The sequence below is a fragment of the Haplochromis burtoni genome, unplaced genomic scaffold (assembly GCF_018398535.1).
Source record: "Haplochromis burtoni strain Fernald_Lab_line unplaced genomic scaffold, NCSU_Asbu1 Contig_155, whole genome shotgun sequence".
In the NCBI taxonomy this organism is placed as follows: domain Eukaryota; kingdom Metazoa; phylum Chordata; class Actinopteri; order Cichliformes; family Cichlidae; genus Haplochromis; species Haplochromis burtoni.
In genome coordinates this window covers 933,255-947,194 of record NW_024582516.1, presented here as the reverse complement: position 1 = coordinate 947,194, position 13,940 = coordinate 933,255, and the positions used below count along the sequence as shown (strand labels likewise).

The 13,940-nt window shown below is 41.3% G+C and overlaps 1 protein-coding gene across 3 annotated transcripts in view; it reads right to left on the bottom strand.

The window, feature by feature from the left end:
* Nucleotides 1-6,386, bottom strand: part of myo3a (myosin IIIA) — a 75,953-nt gene extending 69,567 nt beyond the window's left edge. For 2 of the 3 annotated variants that reach the window (XM_042224914.1, XM_042224916.1), the window contains exon 1: nucleotides 4,343-6,385. In XM_042224914.1, coding sequence (XP_042080848.1) covers nucleotides 4,343-4,371 — 29 coding nt within the window. In that variant the 5' untranslated portion in view covers nucleotides 4,372-6,385. Of the gene's footprint in view, nucleotides 1-4,342 lie in introns of all 3 variants that reach the window. The other variant, XM_042224913.1, reaches the window with a different exon arrangement.
* Nucleotides 6,387-13,940: the final 7,554 nt, after the last annotated feature.

The following is a 13,940-nucleotide window of genomic DNA, read 5'->3' as shown; positions in this document are numbered from 1 at the left end:
CATGATGTGTGAAGCGAGCTATCATTTGCCTTTCAGTCATCTCGTTTGTTTACATTAATAGTACATTTGATTTGTCAGTGCACCAAACACTTAAAAACAATTAACAGTCCAGAGGAGAGAAGTGAGACTTCATGCAGCATAGTTTCCTTTGTAAATTATTGATTCTGCCAAAACTGTCAGAAAGTAATTGTTGTAGCAGTGAAGCTGATAATTTATCAAACACACTAACAGATGGCACAGCGATTATTTTCTCCTGAACACGCAGAGGCGTGTCTTCATCGTGTCGTGCAGTCGAGTCAGGAAGAATATTACACATGTTTGGCTGATTGATCATAACCAATTCACCACTTTAATTGGAAGATTCTGGGTACTGTACAGCTGATTTGACACAGTCAGTCAAAGATCACACAGACTTGCATTAGCAATCACTTGTATACAGACAAACGCTTTCAGTATGACAGTTTCTTACAATAAAAGTCTGGATTTTCTTCTGTTTAACATGACACATGCTCTGTGTAGCTCCACGTATGCTTCGATTCTTTCATTTCTGAAATGAATAAGGCTTTATGCTCTCCACAGATACTGTAATTCATAAACCATCAGGCAAGCTGTGACCATTAGGGTCACTGTTATTTCCGTTCAGTAAAGGAAAACAACCCACTCTGCAAGATGACATGTAATAGGCAGTTAACTGATTTAGGTAACCTCACGCTTAAGCTGAAATATTCATGCAGCTTCTCAGGTATTATCTCACAGGAACACATGCATAAAGGCTCTTTAATGTTGTACTTTTGTCTTTTCTCTTTGCACAGGCAGTTACTTTATTGTTTGCATTTATTGACTCTTTTTTTAGGGAGTAAATTTGTGACTTGGGGAACTGTAAGCAATTACTCCTAGATAAACAGCATTATGAATAATGGAGGCATTTCCCTGATAACTAACACACACACAAAGGCTGAAATTATACTCTGATTATAGAAAAGTCCGGAGAAAGTTTGGTAGGATCGACTGGAAAAGACATAACAAGGAAATGGCAATTTCCAAGGAGAAAGAAAAATAAGACACCCTCCAAAAACTAATTTCAAATGGCTCCAGTCTCATTTGAAAAAAAAAAAAAAAAAAAGAACGACAGTAGGTCCAGTGCTTTGACCATGTCACAAAGCCTCATCAATCATTTGGCTTTGCGGCGCCTGCTTTTTGGCCAATAATAAATCTGGCGAGCAGTGATGTCTCTGTCTATTACCGGCACTTTATGAATCCTAGTTCTGTCTTCAGCACCAGTACCCCCCACCGATGACCCACACTGTCCGGCCTTGGGAGGAGGGGGAAAGTGGGGGTGGGGGGGTGGGGGGGGGCTGAATAATCAACGTGCTGACTTAAAGTGTGGGTCCCTCAAGCACAACCTCCGGGCTTGGGCAACTGCAGTGCACCAACCTCATTTCCTGCTCTGCTGCTTCACAAATGGCTCCTGGAAGCTGAACCAAAACCAAGGATGGAGATGCACTGATGGCAATAATAGCCTCGTGATTAGAGCGGGCAAAGGTCCAGTACAGTGTGCAGACTCTCCCTGTGCTCCAGTCCTCACTATTTCACCAGTTTAGCACCAGAAACATACAAAGGAAAACAACTCAGGGATGATTTTCATTTACTGCTTGTCCTTGTGACTTTTATACAACTTGGTAATTTTGCCCATTTCCTCTGATATTAGCTAATTTACAGCACTGTTTTATGTTCACCAGGTACAAGGTAAAATATTTCAGCAACTATTATCTGTATTGTCATGAAGCTAAAGCACAAACTGTCACAAAATACCAACATTTACTGTCACAATCATCTGACTTTGATTAGTTCCCACAGCAATCAAAAACTATTCACTTACCAAAACGCAGAGCGCAGGATGTTTTGCAGATATGACATTTTCACTCATGGTTACTGGGCAATGGATCAAAAAAATATGGCAATGCTGTGACTATTAAGTTGATATTTTTGAATGTGTTGCTTAAAACTGCAGCAACTTTTCTTCTGCTTTGTCTTCTGCTTCGTGGAGGCAAAGCTGCCTTCTTCACCAGTAAAATGAGCACATTACTATTAACACTGGTCTAACAAACCTGTTTATCTCACATTCTACCTTCATGTGTGAACAAGACATAAACTCCTCTGGCAATCCAAAAGGATACTGGCCTTAGAATTGGGGATTTGACTCTCAACCTGGCTGCTTCACTTTCAGATGTAAACACCTTGGCGAAGATTACCATCTGATTCGTCACTGTGTGCCAAAAGCACACACTGAAGTGCCATTTTGAGATTCCTAAAGTTGACATCCTAGCGGCACCTTGAGATCCTGCATGCAGGGATAGAAACAGAGTCCACCACACACTGAAAATATAATGGACCAACACAGCTCTCACTTTGGTTACATAATAACCTAATGGCTGGAAGTACCACACCATTACCTTGCACTCACATATGAGCACATACAGGTTTCCCTGGGACACAAGGTTCAAAATCAAATCAAATCACTTTTATTGTCACATCACATGTGCAGGTACATTGGTACAGCACATGTGAGTGAAATTCTTGTGTGCGAGCTTCACAAGCAACAGAGTTGTGCAAAATACAATAATGTAAACAAGCAAAATACAAGAATGGCTACATCTGAAACTAATAAATATATGTACAATATATAATAGTATATGCATTTCTGGATGTGTATACTAAATATTTTTCTACGTGTGTGTGTGTGTGTGTGTACACATATTTTACAAATTAAATAGAGTAAACAATAAATAAAATATATAAAATATACAGAGTTGAGACATGTGCAAAACAGTGGCATTACTGTACAGTGTGGAGTGCATAATGTTGAAGTTCCAGTAGTGAAGCTGAGGTGTCTATGACGTGTTCAGCAGTCTGATGGCCTGATGGAAGAAGCTGTCTCTCAGTCTGCTGGTACGGGACCGGATGCTGCAGAACCTCCTTCCTGATGGAAGTAGTCTGAACAGTTTATGGCTGGGGTGACTGGAGTCCTTGATGATCCTCCCCGCTTTCCTCAGGCAGCGCTTCCTGTAGATGTCTTGGAGGGAGGGAAGCTCACCTCCAATTATCCGTTCAGAGCACCGCACTACTCGCTGGAGAGCTTTGCAGTTGTAGGCGATGCTGTTGCCATACCAGGTGGTGATGCATCCAGTGAGGATGCTCTCAATGGCACAGTGATAGAGGTCCTGAGGATGCGGGGGCTCATGCCAAATCTTTTCAGTCTCCTGAGAAAGAAGAGGCGCTGCTGCGCCTTCTTCACTGTTTTGTTTGTGTGTACTGACCACGTAAGATCCTCAGCCAGATGTACACCAAGGAACCGGAAGCTGCTCACTCTCTCCACAGCAGCGCCGTTGATGGTGATGGGGGTGTGTACTTCTCTGCACCTCCGGAAGTCCACTATCAACTCCTTTGCCTTTGCGACGTTGAGGGTGAGATGGTTGTCTTGACACCAGTGGGTCAGGGCGCTGACCTCCTCCCTGTAAGCCGTCTCATCACCATTGGTGATAAGTTATAGGACTTCTTCAAGGGAATGAGAAACAGTCTGGACTTATTTAGCCTTAAGTTGCTTATATAGAGGGCTTCACAGTGTGTTTCTCATTCACCCATTCACACTCTTACAAACGAACAAAACTCTGTAGTGTCAGTGGCTTAATGATGACTCCCCCCCCTCCCATGAAGCCTAACGAGCATTGGTCCTCTTGAATCTAAGGCTTGACATTTGAGAAAACAAACATACAGAGAACTGAAAACTAGAAGTATGAGATTGTTCTTTGATTTAAACAATTTTTTCCCACATTGAAACACATCACTCTTACAAAATTATATGTCCAACACACGCACAAGTAGGTTGTGTAACAACTTACTCCAAAGTACACCGGTTTAACAAAAAACCCTCCTTGCCAAATACCACATATGAAATATTGGACGAGAACCCACGTGCCCACAGTGAAATGTGTTACGTGTTACATAAGCGGTTAATAGGCTTAATTTCCTGACAGGTAACCTACATACTGCTCTGCTGCACTCTGAGTCGCTAGTCTCTACACCGTGAAGCATCATCCTTTCGCACTGATGCTGCGCTGACGAGATAGCTCATCTCATGACACACGTAAGATGGCTGCGTGATGGCTGAATAATCCATTCTGCATACAGTATGGAAATGTGCATCCGTCTAGTTTGATTCGACACTGATTTTTCTCAGTCAGTTTAGGTCCTGCATGTTTTGTAAAAGCAGAAATATTACCTTAATTTTCCAACAAAAAGAAAAAAATCTCTGGAACACGGTTTAAGAAACAGAGAGTCTTACCTGAAATGAAAGAAGCTGCTTTCAGACATGTCTTCAGTCCTTTACAGGCAGATCATTTGTGAAATGTGTTGGGATTCAGAGCAGTGCAAGGGTTGAGAACAATTATGTTGTTGAAAATGAAGTGCCACTTGCAAGCAAGTCATTCAGCTTTGTCTGCTCTAACCCACTCATTAAACTCTGGAATATTACAGATATCACTGCATTGTGATTTATTCATTTATTTTGGTGTTATGCAGAAATAATGAATATTGTGCAGTATATCAAAGCATAGTAGTGATTGGATAATCACAATAAACACTTAAAAGTTTGGTTAGAGCAAGTTTTCTTTAACATTATACAACTTTAGTGACTTTGACGTCACATTACAAAGAAAACTGAAGCATAAATGTTCATAAAGATTGGGCTCAATTTCTCCCTTTTATGCCTTTTCTAGAGCATGCTGCTTTAAAAGCAGCCATAAACATTTGTGTGGCCTCAAACCTCTGCTCATGATATGCTGGCCTGAAGGACAAGCAAGAATTCATTAGGTTTGATTGACTGATTGATAAAGATATTGATAAGTCCCGTCTGACTCTTTGTATGTGGAATGTAGGAATCGATACCGCTCTCATGATATTGGTAGCCATGAGTGTTGCACCACCATCGTGTCTTAGTGTTTTATTGCTTTATCCTTCAAGCTTCTATTCCGAAGCCACAGAAATGTAAATGTTTATGTAAATATCTTGAATTTCCTGTCTATTCGTTGACCTACATAAGCCCAATGTCTCCGTCCACCTATTTTGTGCACTGCTGCTAAAGTAATTAGTAGAAACAGTGTCACAGTGTCCCATTCTCCCTTCATTCGCTGTACTAATCACATGGACATACTTGAAAATGCTGAGTGGAATAATGGTAGGACACAATCAACGGAAATCAGAGATCACTTCAAGGAGATTTAAGGAGTGACGCTCTGATTGTTGATGCCGCTGTCATGCAGATCAGTGGATGGCTGGCTGGGTCTGCAGCACCCGAGTCGACTCAGTCTGTGAAGACTGATTGAATAAGGCTACTGATGAGGCTATTGTGACCGTGGGTACGTGGTGTGAATGCATGACAGGCTCATGGCTGGCGTCAATGACTGGCCGCCATTGTGGCAAACCACTGGGCTGTGACTTACCCAGCTGTGGTGCACACATATCATGAAGCACTGAAATGAGTATTGGGATTGTGCAGTTGATAGAAAGATCATTAGGCAATCATTACTACAATATACATGCATGCTGCTCAATTTGGTCAACCTTTGTTCAGCTGACCTGACAACCTTGCTCATTATAACATTAATGTGCATAGTCTGGGCCACTTTTACTGCTAGGAGTCACATGAAATTAGACAATCTCTACTTGCAAATTTGTTTCTTTTGCTATCATGCAGGCAAGCACACCATGAAAACTGGGGAAGTGCAGCACAACCTCAACATATATAGCTAATCTAAGTATCTCATGAGCTTCGTGAATGGATTTATTGAAGGCTGTAGGATGTGAATTGGATGAATGACAGTCTATTTATAGCTGCCTTTGATATTCAGACATTTAATTTTCATTTTGATCTCCTTAATTGGACACAGTATTTCTTTGAGACATTAGCACCCTTTGCAGCTCTATATATGCTAATTCGAGCTATTCACAGAAAGCTAATAATTATGTTGAATTATTAGTTTTCTATAAATATGTATAAGACTTTTACCACAGTGTGTATACTGGAAGGGTTTGATAGATATCAAATATTTGGTTCGGTGCTTTGAGTCAAATGCTAAACTTCAGCATGCTAACATGGTAATTTATCTAATTTATGCTAAGTCATGTTGTTTACTATCTTAGCCTTCTGTCACACATGCTTAGAGACTGTTCTAAAACCCACTGGTGCCTACTTATGCTAGGGAAAATGGTCATTCTCCAACCAGTTAATGGTTAGTTTCTGGCAGTTGAGGCTCTTGGTGTTGTACCAAAAACATACTTGCGATTGCCTTGGTTGCTAGCAGACTTCTGTGTAGGGTTGCCAACCGTCCCTTAAAAAACGGAATCGTCCCGTATTTCGAAACAAAAGTACACGTCCCGTATTGAGCTAATAAGGGACGCACTTTGTCCCGTAATACAGTGATAATCAAAAGTAGTCTATAACTTTCAATGGAATTAACGCTTTGTTGGAAAACATAATTCCCAGCCCCTCTCCTGCTTTGTGACCAATGAGCTGACAGCACACTTATGACAATTCGAGTATGACAATTCAGATTACCGCTCATCTCATTGGTCGAGGAAAGGTCGCTTACGGAGAAAATACCGGAAGACAACAGATGACCACAACAAGAAGCATGGCCAACAGGGAAACAAACGCCGACACTGCGGTGCAAGTCTCGGACGACAGTACACCTAAAGCTGGACATACACTGTGCGATTTTCAAACTGCACGATTGACTCGCAGGGGTTAGAAGTTGGTAGGTCACGATGCAGGTCTCACACTATACCGCCCGATGCTCTGATGCGACCTGAGTGCTCACACTGTGCCTCCATAAAATGAAGGTTATAACAGAAAATCTGTCGCTCGCTCTCTCTGTCTTTCACTCACACAGACACGCACACCACCACCATCAACTTTGCTAAATTTCTAATGAAAAACATTAATCAGGCAGCTGTGATTGAGCAGCAATGTAAATCCAACTATTTTCACGGTTGTTGTGGTCGTGATAATTTTGTGATGCCACATCGAAAAGGCTCGGATGAGCTTTCCAAAGTTCTACAAGTTGTGCCTCCATCGCTTGTGTCCAGATCACACGCTGCACAGCCGTGCTGCTCCGTCTTTTTCACCGACGTTTACGTGTTTGCGCGTGAGCAGCTGCGGTGACACCCTCACGAGCGATTGATGATCGGGAGCTGCTCGAGGTGTTAATCGCTTCTCGTTACCCCACGTATACTACACGATGCACGATGAAGGCCAAAATTGGGCCGATCACCAAATCGGTCGCACGACTCAAAAATCGGCTCAAAATGGGCCAAAAATCGCACAGTGTAAGCCCAGCATTAGAGCAGCAATGTTTGTTCCGCTCAGAGAAAGGAAAAAAAAGGCTGCAAAAGTACAGGGAGGAATGGGAAAAGGAAAACACCTGGCTGGAAAAGTGCACGATAACACCTATAAAGCGCACTGCACTGTGTGCCGGCGCACTTTTTCCATAGGCATGCTTCTAATGGTGGGCACATGAAGAACATGAGGGGCGTGAAAGCTCGGGGAACCCTTAACCAATTTCTTGTCCACCAGGCCACGGCAGAAGCAGATATGGTATGTAAACACTGGTTTGTTTTTTTTAAACCCTCTGGTTAAGGTTAATATGGGCATGTGCAGTGAATATCAGCGCTATGTGGCCAGAAGTGTGATAATATAATTTATTTTGTGTAATAAACAACTGCAAGGATAGATGATTACAACAAATAGATGACTAATACATAAAAGTAATACATAGATGAATAATGATGATGAGTTATGATGCGTAATCATGGGAACAAGCGGGTTTACAAACAGGAGCAGCTGATTAGCATTAGAAAAGCTGAAATAATACCTCAACTGAAGCCAATTGTACTAAATGCACTAATATGTGCACTGTTACAAGAATATTTTTCTATTGTTTCTATTAATTTATATAATTTTAAGTTAAGCAGGACAGAGTTCTTTTAAAGAAAGATTTACTTATATTCTCAAAAGTTAAGCATGACAGGCTTCTGTTTAAGAAAGAGACCTGTTTTACTGTGTTAATGTTGTCATTTTGAGCTAAAAATAAATGGCTAAATGATCATTTGTTTCCCATATGGTCATATCACAAAGAATATGCATCTGCTTAAATCAAATTCAAGTCAAATGGTTAAAAAATAATTTCACACACAAAAAAAGAGCTACCACACTGGGAAGGGTGAAGACAACTGGGTTGCCCGGCCCTGGCCAAGAGGTGTCCCTTATTTATTTTTCAGGGATTTGGCAACCCTAGTGGTCAGTCCTAGAGTGCATGAAAGATGCCAGCTTGTGTGCAAACACTGGCCAACTACTTACTAATTAGTAATGAAACTGTGACACAAAAAGAGGCCATTGCATCTTTTAAAATGTGTAGATTTCAGCAGTAAGACACATCATTGACCTTGAAGGTGATTGGTCACTGTTTCGAAGATGTGTTGGCTAGTGTTTAAACGCTAGTCTGGATCTTTCAAACAAACTTACAGGCAATTATGGCAATCTGTTAGCAACCATAATAACCAAAATGTTTTGGTACAGTGCTTTGTGACTGACTTCACTAAACAAAAGCATAAACTTTGTGTGTGGGCCTTTAAAGTTTGTAGTTGAGTCATTTATGACTACATGGAAATACATCTATGCTTCTTTGACAATACAAGTGTTAAATATATTATTTTCAACTTCTAATGACTAAATTTAAGAATATCTCTAATAAATAAAACTAAGGGTATATGTATGGAAACACAGCCATTAAAAAGTATTCCTATATTGAATATAATGTGGTCATAAATTACTTCAATTCTCCCCTTTTTGTTTCACCATGGTTTTCAAGGTGAAACAAAAAGGGGAGAATATATTAAAGGGTTAAAGGCTGACTTCATGATAGCACTAAATAAATAAAAATCAAATAAATAAAAATCAAGTCAAATAAACCAATAAGTTAATTGCAAGAAAAACACTGCCATCCCCAGAGGCATGGTTAAAAAGTCTGTGGCCCAGGAATCTCAGTAAGTGCATTAAATAAAGTACACACTGTGAACAATAAACAGCTTTTGACCACGCTGTTTGCCCACTCCACTGTCATCCCACATTAGAAAAACCAGAAGGGGTTCATGACCCTGTGCTGAACAGTCCCAGCCATGACTCACCATCAAAACAGAGTTTGTCCTGTTCACCGGTAGAGAGGAGTTGCATAACTTGGCAATGCAAATGCCCCGCTTTGCGCTTCAGTATTCATATCTATCTATCAACAATTCTGTCTGTGATTTTGGGAGTTTTTGTTATAGCATCCCTTTAAGCCGTGGTAAAAGTTGACTTGACTTATATAAAGGATGACATCCAGAGAAAAAAGTTCTGATTTAACTTATAGCTACACTCCCATATTACCTGTTACAAATGCCTAACATTAAAAGGCTTAAAAATATACCTATATGGCCTGGTTCTCCATCCAACTGCATATTGGAGCTTCATTAGAAGCTATGAAATTCAAGTATTTTAGTACTGAGATCTGGTGACTGTGCCTGAGGCTATTTTAGTGACATGTTCAGGAAACCACTTTGACATTACCGGGCTTTTCACATGAAGTGCTGTCCTGCTCATCAGAAGATGGCTACACTTTGGACATAAAGGGATGGACATGGTCAGCAAATGCTGCCATCTTTACTAGACTTGTATAGTCCCAAACAAATATGGGTACATATACAAGTCTTCTCAAGATATGATCTCACACATATGAAAAAAACTATAACAGCAACTGATAGCAAGAATGCCAGTTGTCCTTAAAACCTTTCATTATCTGCAGATATATTTATTTATTTATTATCCTGTGAATCTATAAAGGCACGTATAAGGGAACATGCAATGTGTGAAAACAGACAGACTGGAAAACCCAGCACTGTGAAATTAACATGTGTTATCATAACAAAGGTCAAGTTGAAGGAAAGATCTGCTGCTGCTAATTTGATAAAAATCCCTCCTCCATGAAAAACTGCAAACACTCATCCTATGAGAGAAATACCAGAGATGCTGTATGTTACACATCATCACGTCTTTCTTTCATTGCCTTTTCTGACTGGCTTTCTACTGTCACCATGAAAGACACTCGCATTTGCCTCGCGGCTAAACCTCACATCTGTCTGTGTTTCCAGATAATACGACAGCTCTGATCAGCGGTTAATGGCCAGTGGCATTTTAGTCATTTCACTCCTCCGCTTTCTTCATCTTCTTTTAAAATAATCTACGCATTTTTTTCCTTATCATTAAACCCCAAAAGACCCAGAGGACCTGCAAATGAATCACTCATGCTGAAATACATCTGGGGACAAACAGCCACCGCTGAGATGATGCTGATTCGTGTGGCGTTTGGATGAAATCCAAGCTCGTCTCTGAAACATATTGTGATGCATTCACTGTCTAAGTTGTTTGTCTGCATGTACCCAGTCCCCTTCAAATGATTTTTTTCTCTTTTTTGGCCCAAAGATGTCTGCTTTGCCCTGCGTCACTGGACGAATAACCAACAGGATTTAAGGGTGGGGTTGGGGTTCCTTCAAGCTGTCATTTCGCGTGTTCTTCTACGTCACAAGCATCACCTCTTAACACCAGTTTCTATGGAGAAGAGGGTAAAAAATAGTCTTTTCTGGGGTTTTTTCTTTTTACTTTTGTGGGAGAATGCAGATTAACAAAATGTCCACTGTTTGTGCAACTGCTATCACACAAGTGTGCACAGTTGGTCAGATATTAACCCCTTAGCAGTCCTATTAGTCCCCTAAACCATCCAATGTCCCGTGGGCGGTACGTCCGACTGCTAACAGTTTAAAAGAACCTACAGCATATAACCATTCATCATTTTTTTCACCCCTCTGTCTGTCTGAGGACACCTAAGGGGTACACACTAAAAAAAAAACATGGAGTTGCTCTGACCCTGAAAATAGAGGTCACACAAGCTTTATATATTCCATTCAGTACAAAGAGGCAGAGCCATGGGGGCCTGCCACACAGGAACAGTTCATTTTAAATGTCCTACAAACACCGACATATATCATGGATGTTCCGCATATGTTGTGACTGAATACTGCCATCCTGTTTCTTCAGGAAATAAACGAGCTTGAGGCAACATCATGACTATGTCAGCGTGATGTCCTCGCAGTACCATCCCTTCAGCACCCACTGGCTACATCGAAGGGGCTGTCTTTGCCCAAAATGCATTCAGAAAGGGGAAGATGAGGTTTTGCTTTATAAGGCCAAGCCTGCTGGATACCCTCAGAATACATTATGCCCCCCTCTGCGCTTTTAAGCTTGCGAGACTATTATCCAGCAGCTCCCAGTAAGTTCTTATCAGTGGCAGCCAGATGGAGAGCGCACCAGCAATACCTCAAGACTTGTTGATCGAGCAGTGCTGCCAGAAAGGCCGTCATTGTGGAGCGGTTCTGTGGTTTGAGATTAGCATCTTGGCTTTGTTTCCCCCTCTACATTTTATAATTGCTAAGAGAGGTCTCGTTAATGATTGTTCATTGGTTGGATTGATTTGTCAGCATGGACAGCTTGAAGGAGAAGAAAACGCTGGCGTTGCATTTTTTATGGTGTCTTTTTTAAAGCATTGGTCCACGTTGTCTTGTCCACAACTCCACATATTTGGCTTAATAATGGGATGTCACACATGTCCTAATAGCCTATCAAATGTAATCTAATCAACTGCAGTATGAGAAGATGTTCACCGAAGGGCTGTCTGCATGATAGGTTTGGCCACACAGACACCAGTACACACTGTCCTCTAGTGCTTCTTACCTCTAGTGGCAACTCATCCACGAGATGTCCTGCAGTAAAGAAAGATTAGACATAAAAGCGGGCAGAGCAGAAATATGCCCAGTTAAAATCTGGAGATAAAAATATGATTGCATGTTGACATAAACTGATGCTGACTGCTCCACTGGCAAAACCATGGCACTGCAGAGAAAAGCACAAGAATAGGCATCCACCAGTGCGCAGTCTCTGGTCTCTACCTCAATTCTACCGAAGGGGTAAATACCCACAATGCACTACTTTGTACTGAGTCCGCGTCACAATGGTGCTCTGACCCACTTTTTCAGCAGCCGGCAGGTTATTTTAGGATTTCATTAGCGGGAACATCAAGGGCAAATGAAAGGTGAAGAATCTCGTACCCGCAGTCAAATGAACTATCATGTTCTTTTTTCAATGGAATTGGTTTGAGCGTCTGTCCTGTTTTTTTTGTGCAGCCTGGCTGGCAAAAGAATTGCAACCACATTTCAACCAGGTTTAAATGCAGGACCGAGTAACTTTGATGACAAGCGACGAGTTGTCAGTTAATGTTACATGTCCTCAGGGAGAACGTGTCACCCCTCCTCCTCAAAAGCACCAGACACCACCTGGAGACAAACTGAGTAAATAAACACATTATAAATAAAATCTTAAACTTAAATAACAGATTGTAGTCTGTTTTTTTCTATCAAGAAAAATAGTTCTGATCTAAAAAGGCATAACAATTTTCTTTTCTTTTTTACTCGTTTAGGAAATTTGCTGTCATGTTGAATCTTTTCAACTGCTCAACTCCTCATTAATGCAAATATCTAACTAGCCAATCATGCGGCAGCATCTTGGTGCATAGAGGCATGCAGACATGGTCGAGACAGTCTCCTGACATTTAAACCAAGCAACAAAATGAGGAAGAAAGTGCTTCGAGGTGAGAAGAAGGCAACAGTAACCACACATTACACCTGAGGTATACAGAAGAGCCTCTCTTCTGGTTTCATAACACATGAAACATTGAAGCAGATGGGCTACAGTTACAGAAGACCACACTAAGTGTCACTCCTGTCCATTTCTGCTGCACAAGCAACATAAAAGCACAGATCCTTCTCGTCTTATCGGTTCGGTCATGGGGTTGGTGGTGTAATTGGCCCAATTTCAGCTCCTTAGTACCAACTCAAAGCATAGTTTCAGGGTTTTCTAGAACATGGCAATGAGTTCACTGTACTCAAACAATCCAAGCGAAGAACCAAATTATAAGAATGGCACCTCATGTTCTTACAACAGAGTGGATTATAAAAACATAACAGGGTCTCAACAGCAAAGGTTAAAAGTGATGCAAACACAGAAAACTAGTCTTTACATGCAAGACCCATGAACTGGGTGTTATGCACACGCTGTTACCCATTTTCATCAGATTATCATAGCACATCATTTAAAATCTGTTGAGACCTTCAAACAATAGGCCCAGCACAATACGTTACTCAACATCTCACAATAATCTCAGTAATTATGATACTGATATTAAACTCGCTGTTTTCAAACCCTATTTTCGCCAGTCTGAGTGCTTTAGCTCCATTACAAGCCTCGTAATCCTTTATATAACATGTCTGAGGCATTTATTATGTAGCAGGTCTGAAACACCCCACCATTACAACAACAAAACATAACCCCGGCCCATTTGAACTCGCCAGTTCAAACACATTTTACTTGCACCATTAAGACTGTGATTGGTGGTTATTACAAGCTACTCTCTGTCAGAACGTCCAGATGCTCTTTTTGTCAAGGTCAGGATTATTGGAGGTGGACAGGGGAGGAGGCGGGGGTTTAAATTTGTACCCATCAGGCACTTGGAGCCTCCGCAGTGACGTGGCACCTGCAACCAGAAAAAGGCACAAAATGGAGTCCCAGCTGGCCTCACATGAGTGTGAGTCAAAGAGCCGGGGGAGGAATGGAGAATGCTTCAGGCTCGATTAGTCCCACATCGTATTTCCATCTTCTGCTCTGAGCTCTGTCACCCCGAGTCATTAGCACCAAATTCACAGTTGCCATTCTGCAGCATTAGCTGCTGCACGATGTGGCCTGT